The sequence below is a fragment of the Sarcophilus harrisii genome, chromosome 2 (genome assembly GCF_902635505.1).
Source record: "Sarcophilus harrisii chromosome 2, mSarHar1.11, whole genome shotgun sequence".
NCBI lineage: Eukaryota > Metazoa > Chordata > Mammalia > Dasyuromorphia > Dasyuridae > Sarcophilus > Sarcophilus harrisii.
In genome coordinates, this window is record NC_045427.1 from 448,033,037 (window position 1) to 448,050,769 (window position 17,733).

Consider the following 17,733-nt stretch of genomic DNA (forward strand, 5'->3'; position numbering starts at 1 on the left):
GTTACGTATATGGAACAATCTCTCAAAGGAATGTGACGCCTCCAGGGTCAGAGGTATAAGTGACAGAGGTTTGGGGTCGAAATCCTTTGATTCCAAAACAAACTTTGCCAATGTTTTCCTTCTTCTTCTTCTTCTTCTTTCTTCTTCTTTCTTCTTCTTTCTTCTTCTTTCTTCTTCTTCTTTCTTCTTCTTCTTTCTTCTTCTTCTTTCTTCTTTCTTCTTCCTCCCCATGGTAAGTTCCATTAAGGGCAGAGACCATATTGTTTTTCATCTTTGTATTCCCAGCTTTGAACAGAGGGCCCTACTCATAGAATGTGCTTAAGAAATGTTGGTTGCCTTGCACTGACTTTTTGAGAATTTAGCCTTTGAGATTAGCCACAGGCCCCTGCATTCCTGACATAGTTGGCCTGTGACTGCGTTTCTGGCAAGGGCCGCTTTATTGTTAACTGACTTGGCAAAAAACAGTCCCTCTGAAATCCTCACTTTCAGTGCCTTTGCTCAAGGCGCCTTGTAGAACAACTCTTTCAATTTCCTTTTTTGCCAGTTCTGCCCAGCCCCGGAATCTGGTGGTTTCCCTGACTGCACCCATTGCACCATCTCTTGCAAAACCAGTGGTCTCGGGGAAGTGAGGAACTGTAGTGGTGAGCATTGGGAGTGTGAAAGAATGATGACTGGAGTCTCAGGGCCCGAGTTCAAATCCTTCTTGCATACTTGTATGACCCTGGACCAGGCCCTTTGCCCTTTGTGCCTTAATTAGTTTTTAAAGAAGGCCGAACTAGTTGCTTTTGAAGATATTGCCGATTCTAGATCTGTGATTTGGGGGTCAGGCCTTGGAGTCCAACACCATAAGCTGTTCCTCAAAGGATGGGTGAGATGTTTACTTTTACCTGCTGGCCTATGACATGTGGAAAACAAAAGACACTTTAGTCAAAAGAAAAAAGGAAGAAGAAAGTCCTCCCTCCTGTCCACGGGTGTGTGTGTGGTGCGTGGGGAAGGGGGGATATTCTCCCGGAGATGACCCCATGAGCAGCGGGAAGGCTTCTCGGGCAAGGACACAGGGGGCCCAGACACATCCACAGAGGGGGCCGGGCCTTGGGGAGTGCTCTGTGCCTCTGGGGCTCTGAGCTGGCAGATATGGCCCACTGGGGCAGGGCTCGCTGTGACCCCCCCAGAGTGACTGCATCTCCCCCTGCATTTGGTAGACGGCTCACCAGTGTGTGGTCAGCAGGCTGCTCTCTGCTACCATCTGCTGGCCTTCTCTGCTCCTGTCTGTGAGGCAGAAAGCTGCTCCGGCCAGGAAAAGCTAGCAAAACATCCCAGGCTCAGGTAAAGGCCAGTCCTTTCATCTGTTTTTGTCCAGCACCGGTTTGAAGGTGTGGTCCCAGACAACTTTCTGACTTAGGATTAGGAATTTCCATATAGATTATGTTATATCCTTGATTATGAGCCTTTGTTCTCCAAACCTGTTTTGAGAACTCTACCCAAGAAACCCATAAGAACTCCTCCTCCATTGTAGAGATGGCCCCTATCTCACGCCCCAAATCCACTTTGATTGGCATGAAAGTTGTTAGGTTCAGAGTACCTGGGCTACAGTCCCTGCTTTGTTATGTGTGTTTTCTGGCCACAAAAGCCCTATCTTCTGGCCACAGAAAAATCTGTGTCTCATCTGCAAACATCAAAGTGCTGTAATAAATAGTTTTTTTTGCTCATTAACAATAATTAAGATACCAACTTATCTTTGCTTCTTGGAATAATATTTCCAGCTTCTTTCAACATTTCCTTGTTGAAAATGTTTTACATATCTTTAATTTTCTTTGTTCACCTCTGGACATTTTCCATTTTCTTAGTTCACCTATTTATTATCTGCTAAATGCAAGGCAGTGGATATTATGAGAGATATTATGATGAAAAATGATGTGGTTCCTGAGATTTCATTGGTATAGGTGCTTTTGCTATTCTAAACCTTAATAGGTGATCTCTGAATGTGTCTGTGGATTAAAAATTCATCCTTGCAGCCAACTCAGTGAGAAACCTCTTTGTTTTTAGCTAGGCTTGTCCTTGAACAACATTATGTGTCACTTTGCTCATATTTGTAGACTTTCCAGCTTGGCTAGACCTGTTAGAGCTTGTACTGTGTTGAAAAGCATAAGGTGGGTATTTTGGTGGAGGAGATCAGATAGAAAATGGGATGGGAGACAGGGAACATTTATTCCAAAGAAAGGGAGGCAGGATTTCTTAGCTGAAGCAATTGGGGAAAACTTCAAGGGAAAGAAGGCACTTATAAGCTTGGTCATAGAATTTGACCTGAAAGGGACTTTAGACATTAGTCCTTTCCCCTTATTTTGCCCCCTAAGAAAGTGAGGCTCAAAGAGGGGAAGTGACCTACCCTAAATCACACAGGCAGTAAATAGAAAATCAGATATTTGAACCCAGTTTTCTAATCCTAAATAGATTTCATTTTCAACTACCCAATGCTGCTTCTTATGCCAACCCATGAAGATGCAGAATGCATTCCAGCCCTGTCCTAATATACAAACTTTGGTAGCTTTTGAAAGATAGATCGAAGGGAGACCAATTAGATCCAATTCATTTTGGTTACAATAGTCTAGCTAACATCTAAAGAGAAGCTGAATTGCATTGGAACTATTGGAAAAACATTGGTATTTAAGAAATTATGTATAGTAATAATTATTGACTGGTGATTAAATATTTTCATTCTCCTGTTGGTCACGTTTTAAAAGGAATTACTAAGATTCATTGTATTCAGCAGATGATATCTGGCTGAATTTCTACTCTTGTAAATTTGTGTTCTTGACTTTTTCCCCTTGTTTAATCAAACATAATCTGCATTTCATGGACCTTTCCTGTTATTTTCCCAGCAGCCTCCATTTATAGAAAGAAAGGGAGGGGGATAGGCAAGTTGGAATGGCAGGAATCAGCATGGTGCAGTGGAAAGATCCTTCTCTTGGCACCTCAGCTTCTTTTATAAAAGAAGAAAATTGGATTCTGTAATTGTGTGACAAAGTGATCTTTGAGATCTCTTTCAGCTCTAATATGCAAGGTTCCAAGTTTTGCTTTGTCTTGGATATTTAGTGTTTTTTTTCCCTAAATGAGATTGTGCCTCACATAAGGTTCATTTATAGAAAATCAAAGACAGGGGAGGTTCCCTTATGAATCTCATTCCTGAGAATGAAGGCTATCACTGCTTTTGAAACACAGGGAACCAGAAATCACAGTATTATAGATTTAGAGCTGGAAGGGAGTTTAGAAGTCATTTAATCTGATCTCTTCATTTTATGGATGAGTCACCTGAGCCCCAGGGAATAAATGAATGAGCGAGTAAAAATGCATTTATTAAGTGCTTACTATGTGCCAGGTATAGTATGTGCTGTGGAGTTTAGGTGACTCCCCCAAGGTCACATGAGCAGCGTGTGGCAAGCTGGAGTTGGGACTCCATGGGAATTCCTGGCCCACTCACCCCTGTGAGCTTAGCTTTGTGTCTCCCGTTTGGGGAGAAAACTAGACCCATGCTCCCTTTTGCTTGGACTGGCCTGGGTGATAAGAAAAGCAGCCTTTGTGGGAGCCATGCCCTCCTGGGGTTTAAGGCCCAGCTCTGATGCCCTGACATGCAGAGGAATTCTGTCTTTTCCAAAGAGGCCTTTGTTAGCCTGTGGTTAAACCCTGAATGCTGAGCGGGTCCTTGGTGGAGGTGCCCTGTTGCTGCCAGAGCACCAGGGCCTACCCCACGGGGCCCGTGATTTCCAGATACAGGCGGAGTTTCCATTCAAGAACTGACTCAGAATCTTATTGTCATGAGGGTGAATAGGTGGCAGACCTAGGGCTGTGAGGGAAGGTCCCCAGCTTTTTAAAAATCCATCCCTGGTAAAGGTCCCCAGAAGAGGTGTGGAGGAAGTGGATAGCAAAGCAAATGCTTTTTCTGCTGTTGGAATAAATAAAAGTGGCTTGGGAAGTCCTGGGGAAAACCTGAAGTTAGGGGTCTGGAGACCCTGCTATTGATTTCACTAGGTGACCCTTGGGCACATTTCTCATTTTTAGGACTCAATTTCTTAATCTGTAAAATCATAAAATTAGACTGAAATGATGTCCTAGGGTTCTTTCAGGTATATTATCTATACTTTAACATTTAAGAGTCAGCCTATCTTTCCGGACTAATTTTACTTTACTTCCTCTCATGTGCATAACATTCCAACCATAGTAGCTTCTGCTTACTTTCCCACCCTCCAAATCCTTTATACAAGGCTGGTCCCCTGTGCTTGGAAATGTTCTTCCTCATTCACTCTCTCCCCTCTGTCCCTCGAAGTCTCAGTTCAAAGGTACCTCCTGTCCGAGGCCTTTTCTGATTCTCCCCAGCTGTTCTCCAAAACCAAAACCCCAAATTACTTTGTACTAATTTTCTGTATGTTTTATATTTATGTACGTGCTATTTCCTGCCAGTAGAATATAAACTCCTTGGGGAGTGCCAGACACATAGAAAATACAAGTCCCTTCTTCTGGGGGCAGTAGGAAATAGTTGAAGGTCTTTAAGCAAGAAAGCACATGCTCAGATAGTCCAGATAGCTCATTCAGGAGTTCAGGATAGATTAGAGGCCTATGGGAAACTGGAAGAGAGAGGAAAGTAGAATGGGTTATTTGAGAAGTAATTAGGTAGGATCTACTCTAGGCTGGTGACTGTAGAGAGGAGATGGATATTAATATACAGGAGGTAGGGTATAACAACTGATTAAGATATAGGGAGAGGGAAGAATTAAGAGACATTACTTCACTGTTGAGCCTGGGTTAGTGAATGGATGGATGGAGTTTGCTGGCCCGTGGAAATTGGTTATTGTATTAGTTGAAGATTTTTAAATCTTTCCAGATTATTTATTTTTACTATGTTGTTAGAGTATAAATTTTTCTTCTGGTTGTGGTTACTTTATTTTGCATCAGTTAAAAGTTTTCTCAGGATTCTCTGAAATCCCTTCCTTCGTTATTTCTGACAGTATCATAACATTTCATTATATTAACATGCCATAATTTGTTCCCATTTCCCAGTTGATGGGCTTGACTTTGCCTATTTGTTATAAGCTTTTTTGTTTTGTTTTTTAAGGGATGGTCAGGGTTTGGAAGGAAAGAAAATGAACGTAAAATGAAAAAGTATTAATTTTAAAAGGAGCTTAAACTCATAGCTAATCCCTTGGGACTTTATCTTTTCTTTCTCTAGCCCATCTTTTTTTGTGAAGATTGGCATGATACCATGGAAGGACAACATAGCCATGCACGTCACCTTGGGGATCAGCCAGCGACAGAGTGTCCACCTGACCCGCAAGTAAGTATAATGGCTTTCTCTGGGAAAGTTGGTGGGGAAAAGGAGGTGTCCTTTTTAAGGACATTTTCTAAGCCACATCATCACAGCCATCTCTACTCTACGCCACACTGACTCTTTTTTAGGGAACCACTTCCTTTTAAGTGAATAGAAAGCTGCATTTGCTCTGTCTGGGGCCCCACCCTCTGGACCTCCAGTGATTCACAGACAACAATAATGAAATGTGGGAAGATTGCCTTTTTGAGGATTTGGTGATGGAAGTAGGGATATTTGGCCTGGTGAACTCTTAGTAGGTATAAAATACCTGACTTCAGCTTTTGAAAGGCTGTCATATGTATGCGGGATTAGCCTTATTTTCCTTGGCTCCAGAGAACAGAACTAGAATAGGTCAGAGGATGCTGCAGAGAAGCAGATTTCAACTCAGTAGAAGATAAAAATTACAATTTTTTAAAATTACAAATTACACATAATACAAAATTACAAATTTAAAAAAATTACAAATAATTAGAACTGTTCAAAGTGAAGTGGGTTATTTTCAATAGAAATCTTCCATCAGGAACTGAATAGCTACTAGTCAGAAGTAATGGAACCAGGATTCTTCTGCTAGGATTGGCTCCCTGATGTGGTGTCTAATGTTTTTTCCAAAAATCTGCATTAATTACTCCATTCCCCCCTCCCAAAAAAACTGTCCTAGAGACTACATGGTAAGATGAACATTTACAGGATTTACTATGTTTCTTAAGGAATCAAATTAGAAAAGAGAAAGAATAGTAGTAGAGAACTCAAGTAGTTTGGGTGAAAGGTAATGAAGATCTGAATGAAAATGGTAGTGGTGTATATAGGGCAGGGGCAGGGAATGTCTGGCCTGTGGACCATATGAAGCCCACAAAATCATTTGCCAAGGCAATACAGGCCATGATATAATGAAAGCTAGGTACAATAATCTCCCATTGCTTGAGTTCTACAAGTTAATAATTTTGTATGGCCCATGAATAATGTTATAAATGTCCAATGGTTCTTGGCAAAAAAAAAAAATTCTTTACCCTGATACAGAGAGAAGGGAGTGATTGGAGAAATTTTGTTGACATTTAGCAGTTGATTGAGCTTGTGGGATGATGGAGAGGGAAGAGTCAAAAATGAGTCCAAAGTTCGAAACCTGGTTGAGTAAGAGGCTATGAGACATAGGGAAATAGAGACAAGTATTAGGAAGTGGGGATTGGAGTTGGGGGGGAGGGTGGTGAAAATGGTTTTGTTTTAGATTTATTGAAATTGATATCCTGATGGGATTTCTGGGAAGAGATATGCAGCAGATGATGGATTCTGTGTGAGATTAGAGTTCAGAGCTGAATTTATGAATTGGGAGATATCTGCTTAATGATTAATTTACTAAGAGAGAAAAGAAAAGACATGTGTGGGTCCTGATTTTGTTACTTAACTATCTAGCCATGTGGACTTCCACAAATAACTTCTTTGATCCAATAATTCTGAAATTTAGTTAATGATATTCCTTGGAGATTGCATTTTGGGGTTTTTTCAGGAGGTGATCGATGAATTCTTTCAATGGCTATTTTTTTACCCTCTCGTTCTAGGATATCAAGGCAATTTTCCTGATGATTTCCTGAAAGATGAAATCTAGGCTTTTTTTTTTTTTATCATGGTTTTCAAGAAGTTCAATAATCCTTAGATTGTCTTTCCTAGATCTATTTTTCAGGTCAGTTGTTTTTCCAATGAGGTATTTTACATTTTTTCTATTTTTTCTTTTTCTTTTTTTCTTTTTTTTTTTTTTTGGTTTCATTTGACTGTTTCTGGATGTCTCATTGAGACATTCTTTTCCATTTGTTCAATTCTGATTTTTAGTGAATTATTTTCTTCAGTTTTTTTTAACTCCTTTTGTATTTGGCCAATTGAATTTTTAAATGAGTTGTTTTGTTCAATGGATTTTTTTTCCATTTCACAAATTCACAAAATGTTTTCATTTTCCATTTTGTCAAATCTATTTTGTAAGGAGTTATATGCTTTTTCAATTTCACTAAATCTATTTTGTAAGTTTTCTTCAGATAATTTGTGTTTCCTTTTCTAAATTCTCCTGCAATGTTTCATTTAGAAAAATTCTTCTAACTCTCTTTTAAGATCCTACTTGAATTCTTCCAAGAGAGCCTTGTGACATGGGGACCAACTCATATCACCCATTGGGGCTTCATTTGAAGATGATTTGCTTTTAGTGTCCTCGGGATTTGAGATCTGTTCTCTTTCTCCATAAAAATTATCTGTCATCAGAGTTCATTTTGCTTTTTTGCTCATTTTTTAAAAAAAGGTTGAGGTCTGCTTTTAGGACAAAGGGGAGATTGCCAAGCTTCTTCTACAGGTGACAGTGACTGTGCTGGGTCAGTGCTGACTCACTCCTGGTGTTGAATGGGTGAGGCCAAGTTATTCTGGGCTCACTATTTGCTTTTTGTGTTTGTGTTGGATGTCTCATAGCTCATCTGCTGATCCACTGGCTTGCAACCAGGATAAAGTAGCCAACACTGCAGTAGATTCCTCTGGTTATATTCCCTGGCTCCTGGGGCCCACACTGTCCCGGCTCCCTGAGATCAGCCAGTGCTCAACCCTTCCCTCCCTGCCCGATTGAAACAGACCTTTTCTGAAGTTCTTCTAAAATATCCTCTGCTGGAAATTAGTTACACTCCAAATATCTGGGGTTCTGTGACTCCAAAACTAGTTCAGAGGCTTGATCTGGTGTTGATCTGAGGGACACCAGGGAGAGCTCAGATAAAGATGTATCTCCTCTCTGCCATCTTGGTCTGGCCCACACAGATAGCTTCTTGATGAGCCTTCAATTCCATCTCCTCATTCCCATTCCCTGAAGACCAGAGACATTTATCCTAGCACTACTACAGCACAGAGCTTTTGTGATGATGATCCAGTGAATTAATGCAACTAAAAATGCTTCTTGGTTGTAAGACTCAATTCAGCAAATGTGTATTAAATGCCTACTATGTGCAAGGCATTGTACTCACGGCTGAGATAAGAAATAATGCCGTCTCTGTTCTTGAGAATTTCTATCTATTAGGGGATGGAATAGGATATGGGTCTAAAAAACTTTAATTCAGGATAGATTGTAATAGGTAAAGGAGAGTTGCAGGCAAAATTTGAAGAGGACTAATAACACATTTCAGCTGAAGTTGGAGGGCCAGTTCTGTGTATGTATGTTCTGAGCCTTGAAGGAAAAAGATTTCAACAGGCAGGGATGAAGAAGGTGTGCTGAATGTGAGCTCCTATTGTTATTTTCACCCTCATCTCTACAGCATAACTGAACAGACAGACCTTATTTTGTTATGTTTTGCTTTATTGTACTTTGCAAATATTATGGTTTTTTAAAAAATAAACTGAAGGTTCGTGGCAATCCTGCATTGAGCAAGGCTATCCGTGCCATTTTTTCATCAGTATGTGCTCACATCATATCTCTGCCTCACGTTTTAGTGATTCTCAGAATGTTTCAAACTTGTGTATTATTGTTATATCTGTTATGGTGATCTGATTGATATTTTTTTCCACTTAATGGGATTTTATTTTCTCCAGTTACATGTACTTTTCAACATTCATTTTTGTAAGATTTTTAGTTCCAATTTTTCCCCATTCTTTCCTTTCCTCCTCAAGACAGTAAACAATCTGGTTTGTTATACATGTATGATAATTTTCAACATATTTCCATATTAGAAAATCAGAACAAAAGGGGAAAACCATTATAGAAAAAAACATATAGAAAAAAGTGAAAAAATATGCTTCAGTCTGCATTCAATCTCCATATTTCTCTCTCTAGATGCAGATGGTATTTTTCATACCATATCTATTGGAGTTACCTTAGATCACTGTTTTGCTGAGAAGAGCTAAGTCTATCATTATTGGTCATTACAAAATTTTACTTTTATGATCAGTGATCTTTGATGTCACTATTGCAATTGTTTTGGGGCACCACAAACCACACCAGTATTCCTTGAGACATAACTTTAGTTGATAAAACAGCAATAGTGTTTTGACAAGATTGACTCCAATTTTGTTTTTTTTTGGGGGGGGTTGGTTATGAAATATTTTTTAAATTATTAAAGATTTTTATTTTTTTAATTATAGCTTTTTATTGACAGAACATATGCATGGGTAATTTTTCAACATTGTTCCTTGCACTCACTTCTGTTCCAACTTTTCCCTTCCCTCCTTCCCCCCTTTCCCTAGATGTCAAGTAACCCAATATATGTTATACATTTGACTCCAATTTTGAAAGAAGTTCTGTGGAATAAAATACTATCAAATAGCATTGCATATTACAGAAAAACTTTTCACGAAAGGAAGAGTAGGTCATTGTGGCAAATTTCATAGTTGTATGATTTTATGAAATTGTCACAGCCACCCCAGCCTTCAACAACTACCACCCAGATCAGCCAGCCATCATTTGAGGCTGCTGTCACAACATTGAGACCAGACCCTCCACCAGCAAAAAGATTACAGCTCACTGAAGACTGAGATGATGGTTAGCATTTTACAGCAGTAAAGCATTTTTTAATTAAGGTATGTAACAATGGGTTTTTAGACATAGTGCTATTGTACATGTAATAGAGTACAGTAAAGTTGTAAATATAACTTTTATATTCACTGGGAAACCAAAATATTTGTGTAACTCCCTTTATTGTGATTTTTGCTTCATTGTAGTAGTCTGGAACCAAATGTGCAATATCTCTGAAGTATGCCTGTAAAAGATTAAAGCTCGTTGCTAGCATTTCACTGTTAATTGATGTGCTGCTAGACCAAATATTGGGAATGAGACTTAAAGACATCTTTGGGGTTTTTGTCTTTTTATTTCCAGCCTAAAATGTTTTTAGTGGCTTCTGACTTCTCCTTTTTTTCCCAATGGAAGCATGTCCTGGGTTGGGCAAGATTTACTTAATCTATATGCTCCATTCTCTAATCCACATAGAAAAGATTTAGAAGTAGAATGATTTCTGAGACCATTTGATAATTTGTAACATGCATTCTGAAATGCTCTTTCTTTGCCATGGACCATGCTAAGCATTGGAGATACAAAGAAATGCTAGACTGCTCTTTCTTTCAAGGAGCTCAGACTCTATTGGGAGAGACAACCTTGTATAGACAAGATATATACAGAATAAACTGGAAATAATCTCAGAGAGACAGCACTGAGATTAAGGAGGACAAGGAAAGGCTTCTTGAAAAAGTTTAAGACTTTAGATGAGACTTAGGGCAATCCAGGAGGATTCCTAGAGATGAGGAGGAGAGGGACATCCAGGGATGATGCTCAGAGGCTGGAGGTGATGGGGGTGCTGTGTGTGGAGAGCAGCCAGGAGGCCAGTGTCTCTGGTCACAGAGTTAGGGAGGGTGGTGGTGACGGGTGAGAAGCTGCTAAGGTAAGGAGGGTTTAGAGCCAAGCCTGGGCTTTTTGTGTGATCCTGGTGGTGAGTCAGGAGCCACTGGAGTTTGTTGAATAGACATGGACAGACTTGTGGTTTAGCAAGATCAGTTTGACAATTGAGTGGAGGATGAATTGGAATGGGGAAGACTTAAAGGAGGGAGACCAACTTTATCATTTTATAGAGGAAGAAACAAGCCCAAAAAGGAAGGTGGCTTGTGTAGGACACACAGTAGCCTCGGATCTAGGATGATATAGATATAGAATCAGTCTGTTTCACTTTTTGCCATACCGCAGGGTTCACCAAATTAAGAACAACAACTCTAAAGTTTCCTTAAATGATTGATCTTTATTAAAGTGTGACCTCTTTGTCCAATTCAACATTGATTAGAGGCCTACTACTCTCTAGGCACCAGGGATACAGAAATAAAACAAAATTGCCCCTGCATGTGGTGGTAGTGCTGGTGGGTAGCATACAGGGATGTAAGCACAAAATATATGCAGGTTAATTGGTGGTAGAGTTAGTCTGTGAGAGGCCACAAATTTGAGAAGTGAATAATTGACTCAATGATATATTTCTTGTCACCCTTGGTCTTATAGTCAGGGATATGAGACAAGCTAACATATTGCAGGATACAAAATAGCACACCAAGTATAAAAATAACTCACCTTTATAGAGTACTTTATAAAGCCCATTTCCTCACAGCAACTCTGGAAAGAAGACAATGCAAATACTGTTATTTCCATTTTACAGATGTAAAATCTGAGGCTTCAGGATTTTTCTGCAGTCAAATAACTAGTAAGTGTTCAAGCTACAATTCAAAGCTACATTATCTAATTCTGAATCTGGTGTTCTTTGACTGTGCCATGATGTTTTAGTGACGTACAAGGTCTGAACAAGGAACTGTTGTTTATTCAGTTTTTAGAGGTGTGGGATGAGGGTAGGGATAAGGATGGATCCAAGGAAAGGATGGAGGAGACCATGTCTGGGAAGGAATAAATATTTTTGAACACTTATTGTGGTACTATGAGTCTGTTCTCCAGTTCTTTTTTTTTTTTTTTTACCCAGGAGCCATCCCTGCTTTCTCTCTTATTCTTACTCTGGGGCTTAGATACTAGGATTATGTCATAATCTTAACTATTTTTAAAGATTAAATTTTTCTAGTCAAACCTTTCTTGATTTGGAAGTAGAAAACTTTTAGTTATGGGACAGATTTTATTGGTTCTGTTATGGATGTTATTTTCCCTTAAATAATTAGGATTAATACAGTTTTTGAGGTTTATCTTTCATTGATTTGGTTTCTTCTTTATTCCCTGAACCTCTTTTTCTCTCTCCCCCACAGCTATTAAGTGGAAGAGCATATCCTACTTAGAATTCTAACGTACAGAACACTGCTTACCTACTCTGTGTTAGAAGATTCATACTTTGTTTTGCAGTTCCATGAAGATTCCTCACTTGATAATGCTATAGACCATATAGGAAGTGGTGAATTTTTAAGACTCAACTCAGAGGTTACTTCCTTAGTGAAGCCTTTCCTGAATCCCTCCAGTTGTTAGCATTCTAACTCTTCATGACCCTATTTGGGGTTTTCTTGGCAAAGATATTAGATTAGTTTGCCATTTCTTTCATCAGTTCATTTTATAGATAAGGAAGTGAGGTGACTTTCCAGGGTCACACAACTAGTAAAGTGTCTGAGGCCAAATTTGAATTTACAAAGATGAGTCCTCCTGATTCTAAGCCCCCGAGCTGAGCTCTACCCATTGTACCATCTATTTTTATATCCCTCCCTCACCTTATGCCCCCATTACCTAGTATAGTACATACACATGGGTGATTAATAATTGTTGAATTGTAATGTTGATTTGATTAGCAAAGCTGTTGAAAGTTAATATCAGACTGTTTGACCTAGAAGAGACTTTATTAGTAAGGTCCTTAAAAATAAGACCATATTCCTTAGAATATGGAATACAAGAGCTGGATGCAACCTAAGAGCAGAAAATAGAGCTAGAAGGACCATGGGATGTTAGAACGTTGCTTATAGAATATTAAAGATGAAAGTCATCTTAAAATATAGAATGTTAGACCTAGGAGAAATTTTATCATATAGAGAATTATATAACACAGAGCATAGAATATTAGAGCTCAAAGGAACCTTAAAATATGCTTAAGGTATCATCCAATCCATCTTCATTTCATAGAATAGAAAATAGGTTTGAGAAGAGGTTGCTTAAGTTGCTCAAGGCCATTTATTTAGTGGCAGAGCTGGGACTGATACCCTAGTTTCTTGACTTTTAGTCCAGGGTCCTTTCTTGGTGCCTTTTTTATTTCCCACTCTTGGCTGAAAGAGGAAAGGAGTCCTAATCCGGAGCAGGAAGCTAGGTAGCCAGAACTCAAGAAAGCTGTGACTCTGGGGCAGTCCCCTTCTCCCTGACTACTCTCATGGTTTTCCTGCATTCTCTGCAAATGGTGTCTCCTCTGGTAATGCACCAATTTGTCATATTAAGTCATTCAATAATAATTGAATCCCCTTGATTAATCTCCTAGAATTAGCCAGTTGCATTTTGAGCAATTAGGGTTAATTACTGCCTCATTTGGCAGGAGAGAGCCCCTGTAATTATTTCATGAACAAGATGAGGAAGTGTTCTGCTGCCACAGATACATTCGTGGCATCTTGTAGCACATGTTAGAATCGGTAATGCCATAGTTAAGTGTAATTAGTAACTATTACTCCGTGCTCGCCCGTTACCCGGGCTCTAGGCTGCCGTGCTTCTCCATGTGGCTATTATTGGGCGAACATTTCTCCAGGCCTGCCAGCATCTGTCCGGAGCCCAGTAATGAGTTCTGAGAGCAGGGCATTTTTCCTGGGGGCCTTCCAGAATGGGAGTGGGAGAGCAGGATTGTCACGTTTTTGTTTTCTGCCTTGTACCAAGCTTTCCTGTTAAAAAAATACCAACAAAGCAAAACTGTGGAGCATGATGAAGTCAGGGGCTATTAGAACTAGGAGGAGTGATGGAATCATGGGTAGTTGGGCCGGAGTGACCTTTCGGACAGGAACGTTAGTGGCCTGCCACTTCATTTTGCGGAGGAGCCAGTGGCGTCCCTCCACATGACCTGCCTGAGGTCGCTCCACTCGTAATTGGCAGGGTCAGGATTGGAACATTACACAGTACTGATAAACTGGGGAAAATGAGACCCACACTGATGTTGTTGCAGGGAGTTGTTTCTGCTTTGACTTTAGGAGTGTTCTTTTTGCTGCGCCGTACACCTTCATGAGGTGCTGATGGTGCTTGGAGAAAGGGGGAGAGTCATAATTTCAAGAACTTTGGTTTTTGACAGATCAAGAGGCAGCCTGATATAGTGCAGAAATGGGCTCATACTGTGACATTTACTAGTCATGTTACCATGGGGGGATTTCTTTAGCTTTCTGAGCCTCAGTTTCCTCATATGTTAAATGGGGATTATAATTCCTGGAGTGCTCAATAGAAACAGGGGCTACTGTTATTAGTAAAATTAGTCTGGGAAGTAAATAGTGGTTTTTTTTTTTTTGGTTTTTTTTTTTTTTGGTGGACACACTCATTTACAAAGATAAGACTTTATAATCTGTTAAGATTTTCCCCTTCTATAAAATGTCATATGTCTTTGAAGGTGAAATTAGTTTACAGTAAATGTCATTCTGATGAAATATGCATTTTAAAATCAGAGAAACAGTTGCTTTAAGATTAATGATGCATTGCAAATATCAAGGAAAAAAGATCTCCATCCAGCGTAAAGATAATTAAAATTCAGGTCAGAAGTCTGACTTAGTCAGGCCAAATTTTTTAATGAGATTTCAGAAAACTAATTGGGCGAGTATATTATTTTCTTTTAAAATTTAATGTTATGCTCCTTCAAAAACTAAAAAGGTGTTTATTCATAAGTATAGGTTATCATGATTCAAGGATTTTAAACTCTGATGAATCCACTCTGGGGTGCTTATGTCTTTAGTCCAAGCTGAGTGGAAAATGGACTTTTCAGCAGTGCAAGATGATGGGAAATCCTTGGGTCCTTTTCTTCTCTCAATGCCAAAGAAGAGAATCCCCCAAAATCTGTCCCTAATTTGCTCAGGGTGGTCACAGAATGCTAATACTAGAGAAGACCTTCGAGCAAATAAAGCTATAACTAGAAGGGACTTTAGAACCTTGTATGTTAGAAAATAAAATATAGAATGTTAGATTTGGAAGGGATCCTTAGATTGTAGACAATTAGAGCATAAAACATAGAATGGCAGAGCTGAAAGGATTGTCAGAAGTCATCTATTGTAATCTCCCTCCCAATGCAGGAGCCCCTTCTATGGCATAGTTATAAGATGTAGCTTCCCTGTCTCTGTGTTGACCATGTTGGTCTTCTGGTCAGAAGCCCGAGGGAGGAAATTGTGACTTCCCCTGCTTGAACACATTCATTGAGTCAGTCTGTTCCATTGCTGCAGAGCTGTAAATGTTAGGAAATTCTTCCTTATCATCAGCTTAAATGTGCCAACTTAAAGATTGATTTTCCCTCATTTTGTTGTAAGTTTGGGTTCAGAGTTTGATAATTGGAGGCAGAACCCATCAACCACATACAGATTCAAACAGAAAAAGCCAATTTCTCTTTTCTCTTTTTGGGGTTACCTAGAACAGTACAGTGGAGTATGGAAGGTATAAACTACAACATTAATTCAGATTTCTTATTTCTTATTCAATCTGATCATAGTGGGCTCAAATCCATACATAGGAAGCTCTATCTCATTAAGGGTGTAAGGAATGTCAGAGGTTAATTAATCTACTCCCTGACCAGTGGGTTAAACCTCTAAATAACATCTTGGTCACCTTCCATTCTGATCATTGCTCCCTTCTTTCTTTCTGAATCATAATTTCTCCTAGGGAAATGGGTAGTTGACTGACTTTTCCCATTTTTGATGCCCAATTATCCTTTCCACCTCTGTAATCCATGCAGTTGTCTGAATAAGAACCAGGACAGTTACTTAAGGGAATGATGGAAAATAGGAGTTAACATAAAGTCTTGAAATTAGATTTGTTGAAAAAAAAGAAATAACTGTAATAGTAACCTCAGCACTTATCACAATACCTAGCATATGATAAAGAGTTTAATAAATGCTTTTTAAAAAATTCATTCTTATGTAGTGAACTCTCCTTCACTGGAAAGGGTTAGGTAAAGTTTGGGTGGCATGTGAGTTCCATGATTCTGGGACTGTGCCTGAATGGGGGAAGCCCATATTTTTAAATCAAGAACATTAATTCATGTTTTATTTTTCATTCTTGAACTTCTAAGTCTTTTAGAGTTAGAAAGGACCTCAGAAGTCATCTAGTTCAGCTTTCTCATTTTACAGATTAGGAAGGCCCAGAAAAATTAAGTGACTTGTCTGAAGTGACATTAAAAATGGTGGGATTGAAATTCAGACTCAGGTTCTGTAATTCCTGACTATTACCTTTGAACAAACATTCTTTATGTTCTGTGTAAAGGGTATTCAAGAGCAGCTAGATAACAGAATGGATAGAGAGCTGGCCTGGAATCAGGAAGACTCATCTTCCTAAGGTAATAGCCAACCTATATGACCCTGGGCATTTCGCTTAACCCTGTTTGCCTCAGTTTCCTCATCTATAAAATGAGCTGGAGAAGGAAATGGCAAACTAATATCTTTACCAAGAAAACCCCAAATGTGGTCACAAAGAGTTGAACATGACTTAAAACAATTGAATAGCAACAAGAGTGCTCCAGTCTTTAAAGTTCTATGCACTCATTTGCCACTAGATATTCAAAGGGCACCGAGTTGTGTTTTTGGGGTACAATTGTTGTCCCTTCTTATCTAGTAACTTGAGATCTCTTGGAAGGGATTTTTATTAGTTGTTTGAATGTCACTGAGTAAACAGATAACTTCCTGAGGAGAGAAGAGAAGTATATATTTCTCTGGATTTGCAAGTATATGGACTTTCAGAGGAATTTCTACCTTAGTATATATAAAAATGTAAATCCATCAATATGACTTCTTTAAACCAGATATAATTCTTAGCAACAATAATGAAGACTCACAAGTGCTCCTGCAAATGTGATGGAATAACATTACAAATCAATATCTGTCCTGGACCCAGCTGTGGTGACTGGAGAGGAGCTGAAAGAGGCATCTTGCCTCCAGCTGTTGCTTCTTGCCTATCCTGAGGAGAAAACACTCAAAGAAGAGATTGTGCATCCTCAAATCTTTCCAGTTCCTTTCAATGTGGCTGATCAGATACCTTACTTTTGTGCTAATTGCATACCCTTTTCCTCAGCACCCTTGGGCTTCTATTCAAGAAGGTCTGGCAGTCCAGGTTCCAAACTGGAACACAATTAACAGTCATAGACCATCTAACAGCTAACCAAAAAAGTGTACTTAACCTTAGCCAAGAAGGAATATACAAGTATGTAGCATTGATTCAGTCAGCCCAGCTTCGCTGCCTCTGTGGTGACCCTATTGTCTTTTGGTCAGAAGTCTGAGGAAGGAACCACTGACTTCTCATTTGCCAGCTTTTTGTACTGAAGTCACCAGGAAGCTATTTCAAAGGCCTGAAGGTCGCTGTGCTAATTAAGTGCTTCAAGAAAAATAATTGGTCTAGCCTGAATGATACATATTGATCTTATACTTTTAAGATAATACCATACTTTCTGTATTAGAAACTCTATAACAGACCTGAAAACCTGGAGTGGCTTTTTCTTTTAAGAGGATAAATCAATTTTCCATGAAAGATATTGATTTGTTTGTTTTTGAGGCAATTGGGGTTAAGTGACTTGTCCAGGTTCACACTACTGGTGTCTGAGGCTGGATTTGAAGTTGGTTCTTCCTGACTCCAAAGGAGTCAGAAACTGGACCCGCTACCTACCCCAAGGCCATTGTTAATGGCAGAAAGCTGCCTCTTCATTGCCGTTCCCTGACATATCACCTTCTTCCTTCCCAAATGTTCTAGCCAGAATTGAATGGGA

General features: G+C 39.3%; 1 protein-coding gene across 4 annotated transcripts in view; it reads left to right on the forward strand.

The window, feature by feature from the left end:
- NEK6 (NIMA related kinase 6) overlaps positions 1-17,733 on the forward strand; it is a 126,718-nt gene that overhangs the window by 39,941 nt on the left and 69,044 nt on the right. For all 4 annotated transcript variants that reach the window (XM_031954281.1, XM_031954280.1, XM_031954279.1 and 1 more), the window contains exon 2: positions 5,222-5,326. In XM_031954281.1, coding sequence (XP_031810141.1) covers positions 5,255-5,326 — 72 coding nt within the window. In that variant the 5' untranslated portion in view covers positions 5,222-5,254. The remainder of the gene's footprint in view (positions 1-5,221; positions 5,327-17,733) is intronic.